The sequence below is a fragment of the Gymnodraco acuticeps genome, unplaced genomic scaffold (assembly GCF_902827175.1).
Source record: "Gymnodraco acuticeps unplaced genomic scaffold, fGymAcu1.1, whole genome shotgun sequence".
Lineage (NCBI taxonomy): Eukaryota > Metazoa > Chordata > Actinopteri > Perciformes > Bathydraconidae > Gymnodraco > Gymnodraco acuticeps.
The window spans coordinates 1,386,146-1,402,405 of record NW_022989861.1 but is presented as its reverse complement, the minus strand read 5'-3'; the positions used below and the strand labels follow the sequence as shown (position 1 = coordinate 1,402,405).

The 16,260-nt window shown below is 40.9% G+C and overlaps 1 protein-coding gene across 4 annotated transcripts in view; it reads left to right on the top strand.

The window, feature by feature from the left end:
- The window catches only part of wdr11 (WD repeat domain 11), a 111,940-nt gene that overhangs the window by 81,212 nt on the left and 14,468 nt on the right, over window positions 1–16,260 (top strand). For all 4 annotated transcript variants that reach the window (XM_034240939.1, XM_034240928.1, XM_034240958.1 and 1 more), the window contains 10 exons: window positions 1,488–1,563; window positions 6,858–6,966; window positions 7,659–7,780; window positions 8,478–8,625; window positions 10,135–10,241; window positions 10,830–10,944; window positions 12,237–12,408; window positions 13,002–13,110; window positions 15,646–15,708; window positions 15,987–16,052. In XM_034240939.1, coding sequence (XP_034096830.1) covers window positions 1,488–1,563; window positions 6,858–6,966; window positions 7,659–7,780; window positions 8,478–8,625; window positions 10,135–10,241; window positions 10,830–10,944; window positions 12,237–12,408; window positions 13,002–13,110; window positions 15,646–15,708; window positions 15,987–16,052 — 1,087 coding nt within the window. The remainder of the gene's footprint in view (window positions 1–1,487; window positions 1,564–6,857; window positions 6,967–7,658; window positions 7,781–8,477; window positions 8,626–10,134; window positions 10,242–10,829; window positions 10,945–12,236; window positions 12,409–13,001; window positions 13,111–15,645; window positions 15,709–15,986; window positions 16,053–16,260) is intronic.

The window sequence follows — 16,260 nt, the reverse complement described above, 5'->3', positions numbered from 1 at the left end:
GAGATATATTTCATTAAATGTTCTAATGTAAGATGTATACATTGGCAATTCAACTATCCAACATTTAAATTGCTGCTACACCTAGACTACATTCAGTTGCCTGCAGGCAGATTTGCAGGATATAGTTTCTGTTTGTTGAGTGTAGGTTCATACCTCTCATTTATTCAGGAAAGGTGAGTATATTTTTGCAGGATCACGTTCTCAACTAGAACTGCGAGGTAGCAAGTTGAGTACTTAAATCCTCTGTGCTTCAGCTGATAGTATAATCCACCAATGCAGACAACTGGTGCCCTTTACAGCATTTTCTGATAAGATTTCAGACTCCAGGATAGAAACTCATCTTCCTCACTCGTCTTACTAAATTGTGCTGATACCTGGTCTCTGCAGAAATGATAGCAGCTAGTCTTTTTTTGTTTTATAAGAAAAAAGATGTACCGTGTCCGTATGCTGTAATAACTCGGGGAAGGCTGGTATTGAGAAGTTGTAGTGAACTCTGTTTTCATTGCCTCACAAACAGTAAATATGTATGATGTGTGACAGTGATAATTACACATTATATTTAGTGGATGATCATCAGCTCAGCTCTTTAAAACCTATTTCCAGTAATCATCAGCAGTAAATAAAGGAATCAATCAAACTTTATATAGATAGGACCTTTCGAACAAATCAAACGCACCCTCAAAGTGCTTCACAAGCAGTTGACAAAAATGTGGTTGTTAAAAGTAATAAAATGCACAGATATTAAGAGAGAACTCATAATGATAAACAGTAAAGTGTTAATCTAGCAAAATACAATAATCTAAATGTCATCAATGAAAAGAAAAGTATTAATATAGAAACCATAGTAGTGAAAATCATGCCTCTTCCCATTGCATACAGCCGATTGAAAAAATGTGACGTAACATGTTTGTTTTTTGTAAACGCACATTTGACCAGTTTTTAAAAAGTGTAGGCTAAAGAATGTCAACCCTTTGGTTTCAAAAGAAAAGCATTAGCCTCGAATGCAGCACAAGTCTCCCAATTTCCCTCTACACCATATGCCTAGCGATTTACTTACCTTCTGGAACACACCGACTGCAGTCCTGAGGAAACTGTTAGAGGTCACCCCCCCACCCTCTTCCCCACAGACAGCTCTGCACATTTTAAACAGGCCTGAGTGTCCTCAGCAAAAATCAGGTCAGCACTTCCTTTGGCAAATATGATCATCTGAAGGTTATTCTTGTTTTGTTTAAAGGGGCACCTTGATGCCCTGCATAATGTCAGCTCGGTGGATGGCGACTTTGCGTAAATGTAAAGCAGGGATTAAAGCAGCTGGTGAGAATAAGTCGTCGGCAGTTTGCTCTTTCCGCTCCGGCGAAAAAGATGAAACCAGGATGCCCTGCCACTAAATGTAAAGTCAGTCTCTTCACAGGTGTGAGGAAAGATACCGTGTCCTGCTTTCTTTCATAACTCCCCCTCTCCCTCTCTCTGTCTGTTGTGATTTCCAGGCAGATGCTTTGCATTCAGAGGCGAGCGAGGAAACGACGAGCCACCCATTGAGATGATGAAAGTGTCTCATCTCAAGTAAGTCGGCTCTCCCCTCCACATGTAAAACCAAACACAAGCATCACTGTTCCTAATGTTTTTACCTGAGACACAAACACTAACTGTACATTTACATATATTCAATTTACACCCACATACTCCTTCACCTTACTTGCAATAACCTTGGAACAATGTTATCCCTTTCCTTCTTTATCTCTTAATATATCATATTTTAAAGGTGTGATGCTCTTGCTTGCTTTTTTTCTGAGGTGTCGAAATAACCTGAATTCTTTCTCTGAATATCACATATCTACCACTATTTGACAATGCCAAGCAACCTTGCTTAGCCCTGTGTATCAATTGCAAAGTAGGTGTATAATGTGTTATACTGAAAACGTTCATCTTTGAATATTCTTCCTTAGGTAACTATTGCATTTTTGCTCTTTTGCTAAGAAGAGCAAAACTCCCTACATTTCTTTGCTATGGAGGCGATGAATGCAATGCTCTAGGTGGCCAACCAGTCAGAGGTTAAGAGCCACAAATGTTACTATGTTACTGCAAAGAGCCACATCAAGCACAGTCACAGATGCGCCTGCACCCCCCCCCCCGCCCCTCCTTCTCTCTTTTGTTCTCAGCCTTTCTCTGTGCTCCTTTACTTTCTTCCTCCCCTCTCTCTCACACAGATAAAATCAAAATCAAAAACTTTACATGCACACACACACACACACACACACACACACACACACACACACACACACACACACACACAAAGACCCTCCCCACAGAGAGACACACCAGGGTTCATACACTTTTTCACCGATGATTTTCAATGACTTCTCCATGACCTTTACCTAATTTTCCATGACCAAAACAATTACTCTTTCTCAGCGGTACCACTGAAAATGGGTTACTTTAACATGGAACAGGAAAATAAGCAAAATACCGCGACAGTTAAATGCCATTTTACATTTCATTACTATACGATACAGTATGTATTATCATTATAGTATTACTATTTCGGCGATTAGATCAAATATAAATTATATTTGATGAAAAATATTTCCATGAAAAATATTGTTTTCCATAACTTTTCCAGGGCCTGGAATTAGCATTTTGAATTCCATGACTTTTCCAGGTTTTTAATGACTGTAAGAACCCTGACACACAGCTCTGCTCTGACAGATTTATTGTAAATGTCACACACCATAATATTGACAGAAATTGAATCAAACCTCTCCTACCAGTATTCAGAGGCCAGTTAACATAACAACATAACAATGAACATTGTGTGCACTCACACACAAACTCTCAGTAAACAAAATTTAAAAGATTTTTTATCTTACTATTTTATCTTATATTTTTGAAAAACTGTGTCTGCTTTTCTGCCTGACTTTTCAAGGTGTTTATCTTCTGCTTGCGAAATTCCGTACCTTTTGGGAAGTCCTGGTTGATGTTAGCATGGAGTGAGGTGAAATGGCGCTGAAGATTTGAAGCCTTGAAATGGGTTAATGCTTTGATTGATTGATTGAAAAGTTTATTAACAGCTTGTATATTGGGTACAGTACAGTACAGCTCAAAACATACAATTGTTAAGGGGATGCAGACCAGAGAAAGACTTTCGTCTTGTTTACATCAGGGTCCCCCATTTGCTGTCTGGCATACACGGCAAAATGGCTTGCAATTGCGTTCGATAAAAAACATGAACTCTCCCACTCTACTAAAAACGTCCTATGTTCGTCTTCATATTTTCACTTAGCTGTGCATTTCTTCCCTGCCATTTTAGGATCAAACTCAGTTCATGGTCAGATAGTGTTTAAACAACGATAGGTTTTCCCCCCCTCAAAGGTGATTGGTTCACTGCATCGCAGGTATTATTGTGATTGGCTCTTGGGCCACATAAAAATTAGACGCGCTGTCATCCTCTCATACTGACACCTGACACCACACATACACACGTAGGGAGAGCCGGGACGAAAGTAACACGGGACGAAAGTAACACGGGACGAAAGTAACACGGGACGAAAGTAACGGAGCGATTTTATCCGAGCCCAAACAACTTTGACCGGCCAAATTACGTCAGAATTATCAGCACTCAATACTTAACAGACCTACTAAATATCAGGTTTAACTGTCAGGAGTCCGTGTCTCTCCCCCACACTCACACATATATAATTCGATATGAACTGAAGAGCCGCATGAAACTGGGCAAAGAGCCACATGTGGCTCAAGAGCCGCGGGTTGGCCATGAACATACTATAGTATATTGTAGAGATGTCCCGATCCCGATCCCCGGATCGGATCGGCCCCCGATACTGGGTTTTAAGGTGGATCGGGATCGGCAGATCCAATTAAATGTCATGGCCGATCCATAGTTAATATTTCCCATGATTCCATTGTTACGTTGTTACGTTGTTACATTGTTTGTCGTTGTTGTTCTATTGCATCAGCCACCATTATCGAGTTGGAAAAGTGGAACGGACACATATCGTTAGCTAGTTAAAATGTCTGCAGTTTGGCATCATTTTAAAATAACTACAAGTGAGTCGCCGACTGCGACATGCAAAGTCTGTGGTGTGGAAGTCTTACGAGGTGGTGCTTGTAGAGGAAACTTCTGTGTAGCTATGCAGTGGGAGTCACCGACTCAGGAAGGAGACACGGGAAGAGCAGTAGCTTTGATGTCAAACACATGATGGTTTATTTGGAGTTAACGGCCGGAGGATTCACATCACAAGTCCAAGAGTCAGAGGTTCTGACTTCACGGTAGAGTTGCCACGTCAATTCTGAAGAACTCTACCCCAGACCCCTGTATTTAGCTAGTTCAGAGAGCATCATCAACATGCTGCATAACAAGATAGAATGATAACACCTCTATCAGCTGACGCCAACAGGCAGGAACAGGGAGACAAAACACTGAGAGCACAGCAGCCAAGGTTACAGGTGCCTGTGCTCAGTCAGGACAGTTTGAACTGATACACTGGGTCAAAGTTATGGGCCTTGGAAAATATTCCACAACAGTTCTAACAGGGTCTCCTACAACACCACAAACCTAATAAAACATCTTAAAAAGCACCACCCCGACGAACACGCCGCATACTGTAAAGCGACAGCGTCTGCGACTGATGGACTCCATCAACAAACACTGCGGGACAGCTTGAAACGAAAGGCTTTACTTCCTCGAGACTCCGAGAGATTTCGCAAGATTACTGAGCTGATTGTGGAGTGCATAGCAGGGGACGACCAGCCAATTTCACTTATGGAAAACTCCGGTTTTTGTCGTCTAATAAATTATTTGGGTGCCTGTCTATTTCTTAATGTATACGAAATTAAATGCTGTTTGCCAACACAAAAAGTGATATCGGAAGTCGGTATCGGAAAACCGGTATCGGGAAATATCGGGATCGGATCGGAACCTATATGAAAATATCGGGATCGGAAGCTAAAAAATGAGATCGGGACATCCCTAGTATATTGTATCACTTACAATCTGCTTCACAAATGCAAGTAATACACTTCCCATACGGATAAAAAGTTAAATATTAGAGCTTTTGAAACGCATTGCTTCTCATTTCAACACATTCAGGGCTGTTGCTGCAACTGCCTCACTTGGTCTTGTATGATCCAAGCTGTAATATAATGGTAATGCTAATACACTGTAGGTAAATATTGCTGTGTAACGGACATGAGTGTGTCAGTTAAAAAGGTCTTTATTTTTCTCAGCACCTCTTTTCACCCTCTGTCTGAAACCAGAGCCCAGTCTGCTCTGATTGGTTAGCTGGCCGCCTCTGTTTTGATCAATCAACCGCTCACAAATGTGTCACAAATGTCCCCCCATTAGCCTACCACGAACAATGTGTTGGAGCGCCAGCCAATAGTAGCGTGAGTGTTGGGTAGTGATGGCACTATGTCACGGAAATAAACAAAGGAGTCCCATCAAAGCATTTTAGGCAAGGGTGTGAGAGAGAAACTGGAATTGGGAATGATGGGGCTTAACCTCTGCAGAATATTTACATGCACAAAAACCTATAAAACACTACATTAAAGAAAAATAATAGGGCTCCTTTAAGCTACTCTTACAACAGCTTAGCATTTTAGCTAAATGCTAAATAGAAGTTTAAGTAGTTTTACCAATTCAAGTAATTTTTATTTCATTGTGCATTGGGTGCCAGGGTGCATAAAGAATAACATCAACAACAATAGACTTTAATAATTTGTTTATCCAAAGAAGAAAGGAGAGGACCTTGGCCTTATTGTCCTCAACTCCTAGAAACACTCTTGTGTTATAGGAATTAGGGGTGTTAATATGAGTAATGTGCCTTTATAATATAATTATATCGCCTGCTGTCATTCAGCAAAAGTTGCCCCTGAACAAAGTTCAAAAAGATGTAATTACAGGGCAGTGCATCATATCTGTCTTTTTATCAGTTCTATCTTTTTATTTTCAACCAGGCCTCTACAGATCACAATCTTATAATAGCATGGGCCAGGGGATGGAGTTACAGAGAGAGGTTCACCTGCTTTCATACACCGTAGCTGCAGTGTTTCACACTGTTGAATTCTGAATTTCTTCTCTGAAATGTTTCAAGAAGGAGAGCTTGTTTCTTGGCCTGATCTAGGTAAGCGGTTTAAAAGTTGGACACATAGCAAGAATTGTTTTGAAAACTCATCATTGTTGCATTTACGCTTTTGAGAAATAGTTGAAAATAATCTAAAACGTATTGTACCCTATGGATAGTTCTGAAACTATTCTATCAATGTATTTGCTGGCAATATGACACATCATTAACTTATGTGCGACAGTCAACAGCCAACATTAAAGAGGCCCTATTATGCTCTGGGCTTTTCCCTTTCATGCAGTGTGTTATATAGGTTTTTGTACATGCAAATGGTCTACAAAGGCTCAGATTTTCCCTAACATAGTGACATCACTATGTAACACTCACGCTTCTATTGGCTAGTTCTCAAATACATATATTCTAAGGGATGGGACATCTCAAAGCGGTTGACCAATCACAAACGAGTCGGCCAGCTAACCAATCAGAGCAGACTGGGCTCTGGTTTCAGATAGAGGGTGAAAAGAGGTGCTGAATCACAGACAGTGTAAAATAAAGACCTTTTTGAACATTAAAGCATGTCACAGTAGAGGCACCAAAAAAAATGAACCTAAACATTTGCATCATATGTCCTCTTTAAGATATCCAAGTCACCTGACTGATTTTAAGAGCCCTTTTCAATATAGAAATAACCCTATAAAAGCCTTTATAGACCCTATAGTGGTGTCTTTGGCAGTGTATGTTTTGAGATTGAATGTGTGTGTTTGTGATGTTTTTCCTCAGGCAGTACCTGGTGGTTGTGTTCAGAGACAAACCTCTGGAGCTGTGGGACACCAGGACGGGGACGCTTCTCCGGGAGATGGCTAAGAACTTCCCCACCGTTACTGCACTGGTAGAAACCTACATAATAATGAAACTATTTGATCCATTCTAAGGTGCTAGTAAAAAAGAAGAGAAGAATGCAACAATAACACTGAAATATAAACAACAGAAAACATGTTTAGGTATGCTTCTTTAAATACACTGCTGCATAACTCCAGTTAGGATATTTACTGTAACAAAACAAACTCAAGGTGTTGTCTTAACACCCATTGTTGACTCTTTCCTTTGTGATAATACCCTCTTGCTGTGGAGTGGGCCATTTGAAAGATTAGTCTGACATTTTTTCCCAAGCTCAGCAAAGAGCAGCGGCTTCATTAGGCCAGAGAAATGCTCATAAAAGAAGAGTTATGCTGGACAAACTTTACAGTGGGGCAGTCAAATCCTCCACAGCGCGAATAAAAAAACGTAATAATACATGCTGGCCTCCCTCAGCCTCGTAATGCTGTCTCATTTCCATATTGATTACAACCTTGAGTCAAGCAGACTGCATTCACAGTGCTCCAGCAGTTAGACAGGAAGGCTGCTCTCCTGTGGGCCTGAGCTTCATTTATGTGAGCAGCTCCTCAGAATGCAAATCACCCCTCCTTACCTCCTGTCTCTGTCTGTCTGCTTTTCGTCTGTTGTTAGTCTGTTGTTAGTCCAGAAAATGAGTGTGGGTCTGGGTGTGATTCTGTAACTGCTATACCCTGTGTGTCTAATCAGGAGTGGTCCCCGTCCCACAACCTGAAGAGCCTGAAGAAGAAGCAGATGGCAGCGAGGGAGGCCATGGCTCGGCAGACCGTGTCAGACGCTGAGCAGAGTATCGTGGAATCCTCAGTCATAAGGTCGGCGTTATGGATCTCACAATTTAGTTTTATGAAGTCTTTTGCCAGGATAGAAAACCCTCAGGCAGAGTCAGAGCTTCAACGGTGTGTGAGGAATTGAAATAGGATCTAAAGAGACTTTGTGGCGGACTGCAATTCATTCAACTAATACCAGATTGTATATTAAACAGTTAATCCTTCTTATTTCAAAACGACTTTCTTATCTTTTATCATCTTCAGAAAATGGAGTCTAAAATCTAGTACTTTTTTCCAGACATAAAAAAATGTGTCTTCGCTCAGAGCCATCCCCAACTCATGTGAGATTAACTTAAGCAACCATACAGTAGGCCACCAGTCATGCTCCAAACAAATAATTGATTTGAAACTGTATGCTATTTAACAGTAATCATTATACAAAAGTACATAGTATTGAGACCATGCTTTTAGACTGTGTAACTGTCAATGTCCTGGTCAGTTTGGTCAAATAAGTCCATTTATTCGTTACTTCTAGCTAACTATGTCAACTATTAGCCATTATATTTTGCAATTTTCGCATCATCTTTTATTGAAATGACTTGTATCTTTTCTACAATCCTTTCATTCCCCCCCGAGAATCCGTGGTTGGAAATCACTGGCCTAGAACTGGTTTACACTCTTTCAAATGTGAAATATTTGAAAGAGTGTAAAACATTACCACTGTCATGTTTCTCCTCCACAGTCTCCTGCAGGACGCAGAGAGCAAGTCAGAGTCCAGTCAGGCCATCTCAGCCAGGGAGCACTTTGTGTTCACGGACACTGACGGGCAGGTGTACCACATCACCGTCGAGGGCAACACAGTCAAGGATGGTGCAAGGATTCCCCCTGATGTGAGTGCGCAGACTGTGTCAACTGTTATGTTTCCTTAAGCTTCATATCCTCCTGGACTTTGTCAAGGTCATCCACATCCTCGCACAAGGCTATTCCCAGTGGTTCTGCTAATCCTTACTGTACACAAAGATGTAAAACCGTCCTCTTCTCTGCACAAGTTCCTCCCCCATGGAGTAAAAGCAATCATTCCCGCTCCATATTCTGTGTCCTTCAGGTTAATTTTTTGTATCTTGTGTGGGGGGTTGATATACATGTTGGCTGAATAATAAGAAGTGTGCACCCTCATGTGCAACAGCTTCTACAGCTTTACATTTTTACTAGATTAACTGAATGCGAGTGATTTGGTGTGTGTCATCACGTTGTCCCAGATATTGTTTTGCACATGCTCTCTCCGCGGGTTCAGAGCGTGACTCAGGCTCAGGGGAAAAGAAAGAACATGTTACTGTATTTATTTACCTGAATGGCATCTAAAGCTATTAATTTGCTGTGACAGCTAAACAGCCCAGCTGGTAAACAGACACAAGCTGTTACTGAAGACAGGATTTATTTTGATTACTTTGCAAGTAGTCGTGTCTCCAAACAAGTTGCTTTTTATAATTGATTAAAGAAAGGTGTTGAGTTGCCCAAGCTTCCCCCCTCCCCCCCCAAGATTTTTAAAGCCGTATTTTTCATGATGGCTGCAGATTCATCGCTCACAGATTTGCATAGCCCGGAGGTTTATAGTCCTTTCAGAATTATAGAATATCTTCATATCTCTGTCAGGAAACTGACAGATTCTCCCCTAAAACGTTTGGTCCTATTATCCACTGGGTACACACTGAAGCAGAGCTGACACTAAATGTCTTCACATCAGCACTCTGTCTTGCTGCGCAGCCCTACTTAAACTCAGATGTCGTGCTGGTTTAGCACTTGGCTAGAGAGTATCGTGTTGTTATAGCTAAAGGAAAAGGCCTTTTATGATAAAAAATAAAAAGTTAAACAATTTACAAAATACACATCCTGTAACAGTTCTTAGGATTTAGCCGCCAGGTATATATTGCACAGTTATTAACGGCATATATATTATATAATAGAAGATTACCATACAGGAAAGATGCTCACCATCAAGCCATGCTGTCAAAACTCTTAGCTATGAATAGATTTGTATTATTATTATGTCTTTATTGAAAAAAGACCATGCATACAATACATTCACCTCAGGGAGAGACAATATACTATATGCCAGATTATAGCTCAAATGAATTTGCATCTGCAGTCCCTGGGCTGGTACACAGATAACGATCAACAAACACTAAACACATTTCTTAGTTTATGAGAACACAATGAGATTTATAAAGTTTAGGAGATGGTATTTGGACAATATATTGGAATGATGGTGTTTTTAATTATTTCTTTATTTTAAGTTGACATAATTAGCAGTCTTTAAATACATGACCATTTAGCAGGGGTAAAAACCCTTCCTACTTTGTCCTCTCTAACTGTATATGTGCATCCCTTCTGTGTTGCAGGGCAGTATGGGTAGTATCGCCTGCATTGCTTGGAAAGGCGACACCCTGGTGCTCGGGGACGTGGACGGCAATCTCAACTTCTGGGACCTCAAAGCCCGTTTGTCCAGGTATCAACTTTAGGTTTTAAGACACCTATAACATTGTACCTAAAGTATATTGCATTACTACCTTCAATTTTTCCAAAGCATTTATTTGCACTCGGTTATTTTGTTTTACGGAGGTGTTTTATGTTGTTATATTCATTTCGGCAACGGTAGGCTGCTTTTCTTTTACGTGCTTTCACAGACAAACACAAAGTTAGAGTTTATTTCCAACCTGTTCCTCAGATAACAAAGGAACATTTCCATTTTATGGACCAAAAAACATATTTAAAAGTTCAACCTGGCAACACTTTTTTTCCACCTGTTCTTAAGTCCTGTTTATGACTTAAAAACAGGTGGGGAAAAAGGTCAGATCAACAGTTTGTATCAGGTTTAGAGAGCAGATCATCTAAATGAATGTTTCTTGCTTGCCTCTCTTGGCTTTTTTCAGTTTTGATATATTCATTCGATTTTCAAGACCAAAGTAAACTTGCCCATAATATTCATGGATCGACTGTCTATACTTATTATTTTTTTCTAACTCAAGAGTGAGTAAATACATTTGGTGAGGCAATACAAAAATAAAATGAATGCCCGAGGTGTTGATGCTTTCAGGGGAATACCAACGCATCGTGGCTGGGTGAAGAAGATCCGCTTTGCCCCGGGGAAGGGCAACCAGAAGCTGCTGGTGATGTACACAGATGGAGCAGAGGTCTGGGACACCAAAGAGGTGAGGCTACATAACTAAAAACTCCCAGCATGCATCACCTCACTGCACTGCATAATACAAGTAAAACATCTGCAAGGGGCTGCAAGTTAATAAGAGAATATCAAACATTTAAACAGATTAACCATGGCAGAAAAATTTGTTTGCATAGCAGTGTAATCACTGAAGCACTATGCACTGTGTTACGCTGTGGTAATAACTGTAATTGTACTCTTATATTAAAGAATCTTTGCAATGCGCTGCACAGTATGTGTGCAGCGCATTGCAAAGATTCTTTAATATAAGAGTACAATTACAGTTACAAGCGCTTAAAGCCTTTTCAGTGGCGTAAATAAGCTCAACCATAACAGGATGGATGATCCTGTTTCCTGTGTGCGACACGCTTCCTCGCCTACTCTTTAACTTTGTTTCCCCAAAGTTGTCCCAAACTAGAAAGGGTTAGGGTTAGGGTTAGGGTAACCCTAACCCTCCTCTCTTTGCACTGTCTTCATTTCACCTCATCTAAGAATCCCTAAGGCTAGTGTGCGTTCCAGTTCATCATATGATCTAATGTCACAGACTGGATTTTTTCTTTTTTATACCATATCCACACCAAGATATTTGTGATCTTAGCCAGCAGCATTGTGTATACAAATGGAAAAGCATATGGATTTGGACAACCAAGAGATGCTCCAGTTAACTAGTGTGAGTTGGAGGGAGAGGGTCTCACTGGAGCACTATTGTCTTTCGGTAAGGGAGCTGAGATAAGACAAAAATGTTTGACCCCGATCGTAAAAGCCAGACAACAGATGGATCCAGCGGAAGAGGGAAGCGAGCAATACGGCTGGAAAGAGATGGAGAGGGAGGAAGGGAGGAGCAGGGGAGAATGAGGGAGGAAGGGAGGAGCAGGGGAGAATGAGGGAGGAAGGGAGGAGCAGGGGAGAATGAGGGTGGACGGGAGGAGCAGGGGAGAATGAGGGTGGAGAGGGAGGAGCAGGAGAAATCTTGGAAATGCTCCAGTGCTCTTCTGACAGCCGGGCTGCAATGACTCGCATAAAAAGCCAGTGAAAGAGGTTTGTTCTGAATAAAGGCTGTTTGTCCACTGAGCCTACCCAACATAAATTACTTTAATGTTACACACATCCTCTGCTTATGTTGAATCAAAAAATCCTTCCATATAGTTCCTTCCTTTCTCCTCTGAAATTCTGCTGAGAAATATTTAATATCCCACCATCTTCCTAGAGCTATTGCCCATGCTTTCAAATGAGCTTTAAAGTGACAGCTCGAGCATCTTGACCCTCCTCCTCTTCTCGCAGGTCCAAATGGTGAGCAGCATGCGGATTGGGCGCAACGTGAACTACCGCGTCCTGGACATTGATTGGTGCACGTCAGACAAGGTTGTTCTGGCCTCTGACGACGGCTGTATCCGAGTTTTGGAGATGGCCATGAAGTCCGCCAGCTACCGCATGGATGAACAGGACCTGACCGGTGAGCTAGTGGAGCGAGGAAGGAAGGAAAGAGAAGTGCATATTGAATTTTGATTAGGGAAATTAGTTGGATAAAGGCTTATTATTTAAGAAATAATTCATTAAAAATACATCCAATAACACAATGCAGGACATAATGACACATGATGTAATACAAGTTGACATTAAAGGGGCCCTATTATGCCCATTTTCAGGTTCATATTTGTATTTTGTGTCTCTACTGTGACATGTTTAAATGCTTTAATGTTCAAAAGGGTCTTTATTTTTCTCATACTGCCTGTGCTGCATCCATTCACCCTCTGTCTGAAACCAGAGCCCAGTCTGCTCTGATTGGTTAGCTGGCCGGCTCTGTTTAGAAGCATGCGTGTGACGTAGTGATGTCACTATGTCGCGCAAGTAACAAAGGACTACAATGGAGGTGTTTCAGGCAGGGGAGGGGGAGTGTGTGGGAAGGAAATTTCGTATTTTAGCCTTTGTAGATAATATATATGCACAACAACCTATAAACCACATTACAGGAAAGGGAAACCCCAAGAACCATAACAGGGCCTCTTTAATATGCCTGTTCCTTTCGATGGGGTGAATATCTTTCAGATCCAGTGTGGTGTCCTTACTTGCTGGTGCCCCGTGCTGCCCTCACTCTCAAGACCTTCCTCCTGCTGCAGCCCTGGTCAGGAACCTTCACCATGGACATCACTCAAGTGTAAGCATCAACTCCGAGTGACTCACCGTACAAGTGTCCACTTTTAAATCACCCCCTTCTATGATCTCAGTGTAAGTTTTCAATTTTAAGTTTTTCTACCTCATCTGACCTGCGGTTTCAGGACCCAGGAAATGCACAGGAAAAATAAATACTTGGAGAATATATAGCAGCCCACTGCATGGCCCAGAGACAAAAATCCAAGTCATGACATGATTTAAGATCTTTTATAAGCAGTACTGTGAGAGCAGAGCACTTTTTTACAGCTCAAAATGCCCTGTGCCAGTCTTCAACATCAATACCAGTGTTGATCAATGCGTTTTAATTTATTTATAAGACCTATGTAAAGTCTGAATTAATTTTGTGAACTGATGTTGAGTACACCAGCTGTCAAATTAAAAACAAATACTGGCATCAACGTGTTTCCCTAAAGAAGCAGAGCAACATATTGATATGGGCCAGTGTTTCATTTATGTATATCTACACAGACTTAAAATGTAACTGCATTTGAACTCCCTCTTACCACAAACAGTAAAAAATGCTGCCCATAAAAAGCACTAGTGGAGGAAGAATTCAAATCCTTTTCTTTAACAGATATAATAATACACACTGTTAAAATGCTTTTCTACACATTGAGTAATTTATATTAAAAGAACGTATAATTTACAGTTTTGGATCATCATATGGTTTAACACACAGTAATGCTTATTCCTTCAGTTCATCACATATATTCAGTTATGTCGAAAATGAACTAATGCTGTCAGTCAAATCTAATGGAGTAAAATGATTCTGCATTCCTTCACTGATAAAAGATTATTAGCTGCCTATTTTTGTGTTTTTTGTAGGTTATTTTAATTTTATATATTTTCAAGCTTTAGTCTCGGTTTCACCAGAAACATGAATAACTCAAATTTAGATTTTTGTTAAACTTGATATTGCCATTCCTATTAATACAATTCCACACTGATTTTCGTTCAGTTCCATTTATATAAAAACTGAAGATGAGCTGATCAGATTTTGGCCACTTTGTGATGTCATAATGTTTTTATTACACCTTATCACCTGAATCTCCTCCTAGAGCACCATTGTGTTCTTTTTAACCAAATATCTCTCTCTCAGAGGGGTGTGGCTCCTTATTTCCATCTAAAGTAACAGACTTTAGACTTTTAAAACAGGGCTGAAACAGAGGGGTTTATGGGATGCTACAATGCACGATCTGTTTGATATTTGGAGCCAAACACTTCAGAGACATCAAATCAAGTTTTATTTATATAGCACATTTATAAACGATTTTTGGTCGAGCCAAAGTGCTGTACATATAATAAAAATAGCCTACAGTAGAGACACTTTACAGCAAATACAACAGCACAGATTGTTCAGAATATTAGTATGAGAAAAACGACACCCTCTATCCTTAGACCCTCACATCGTACAAGGAAAAACTTCCAGAGAAAACCCCACAGTTTAAGGGGAAAGAATGGGAGAAACCTCAGGGAGAGCAACAGAGGAGGGATCCCTCTCCCAGGACGGACAGACGTGCAATAGATGCCGTGTGTAAATCAAAGAGATAATACATTTTACAGCATATAGACCGAATGTTAGGAAATGCATGTGTCTGTAATAAGAAGATGAATCCACGAGGATGTCAGCTACAATCCTGTGGAAGCCATCAGGGAAGCAGCATGACGAGACCCAAGGCAGGACCGCAGAGACAGGTTCAGCCACGACCCGAAGTCCACGACTTAATCCAGAACTCAGGATAGAGGATCCAGGACACAGGACTACAGCAAGAGGATCAGCCTCGACTCCGGATCCCGGCGTAGATATAGATACAAAACAAGAAAAAAGATTTGGCTGAGTTAATCGGAACAAGAGAATACACAGACACAGACAGAGAGGGAAAAGGTCATTGGATAAAAGTTATTCTTGATAACCCTCTAGAAAGATCTCATGAACTTCCCCACTCAATCTATCAAGACCCGAGCAGTTCTATTAGATATAGGATAAGAAACAGAGATAGGGAGCACAACAACAAGTTTTGTATATATGGAGACCTATAATATACTGATGAAAAAGAGTATAATAGGGGACCTTTAAAGGTAGGGTAGGTAAGAATGGAGAAACCAGCTCGAGTGCGCTAGAATTTGAAAGTACACAACCGGAAAAAATCTGCCCCTTCTGTCAGACTTCCTTACAGAGCCCCTCCTCCAACACACACGAACGAACGTGCACATGACCAATGAGGGCACGAGATAAGTTTGTGCACAGATGGAAAGCTGACCGGCAGGTAGGCCATCCAGATATTTTAGCCGGTCCAGCTCAGATGATTGGTCGTGCTTTTTACAGCGCTACGGCTTCCACAGATGAATTTATTTTATGTATTTATTGTCAAAGCATTTAATATATTCATTGCTATCGGGATGTTAAGAGCATTCTATGGAATATAACAAAAAGTGTTTCTGAAGTGAATTACCTACCTTTAATATCAGGTCATGTTTTATTTTAGTGAGGCATGTGAGTTTGACCCTTCTGTTTCAGAGACTACACCGAGAAAGACGAGATTAAAGGCCTGATCCAGGAGCAGCTCAACGCCATGTCTAAGTGAGTAATTGCACTTTTTAATGGTGATTTTTAAAATAGCATATCTTTTTTTATGTTGTGATTCAACAATCAGATGTTTGCTAAATGTCAGTTTCCGTTTATGAAGTTTTCACTTGCGCTCAGATTCATGTTTAGACAGCAGGCCCAGAAAGCATGTAGTGTGTGGGTAGACGGATAAAAGGGAATCTCCCGTAACAGCCACGCTGGGCCCGCTGTGTCTGAGAAGTGTAATTGGCGCTCGCTGTGTTCTGATTGTCTGCCTCTGATTGGCTCCCCAGTGATATGAAGAGCGTGCTACAAGACCCGGAGCTCACCCTGCTGCAACGCTGCCTCCTGGTCTCACGGTGAGTTTAAACTCAGCATGGAGCTCTAACACTGTTTGGTGTCTGCACATGAAGCACTGTGTCAATGAGGTACCCCGGCGTGACTATTGTGTTAGCATTCAGACGGTGTCAAAGAAGTTCTGAGTCACTGAGTTCTAACAAAAGTATAGTTTATATAAGCAGGGTAATATTAAACAACAAACAAACAGCTGTTATCCCGGAAGTGGAA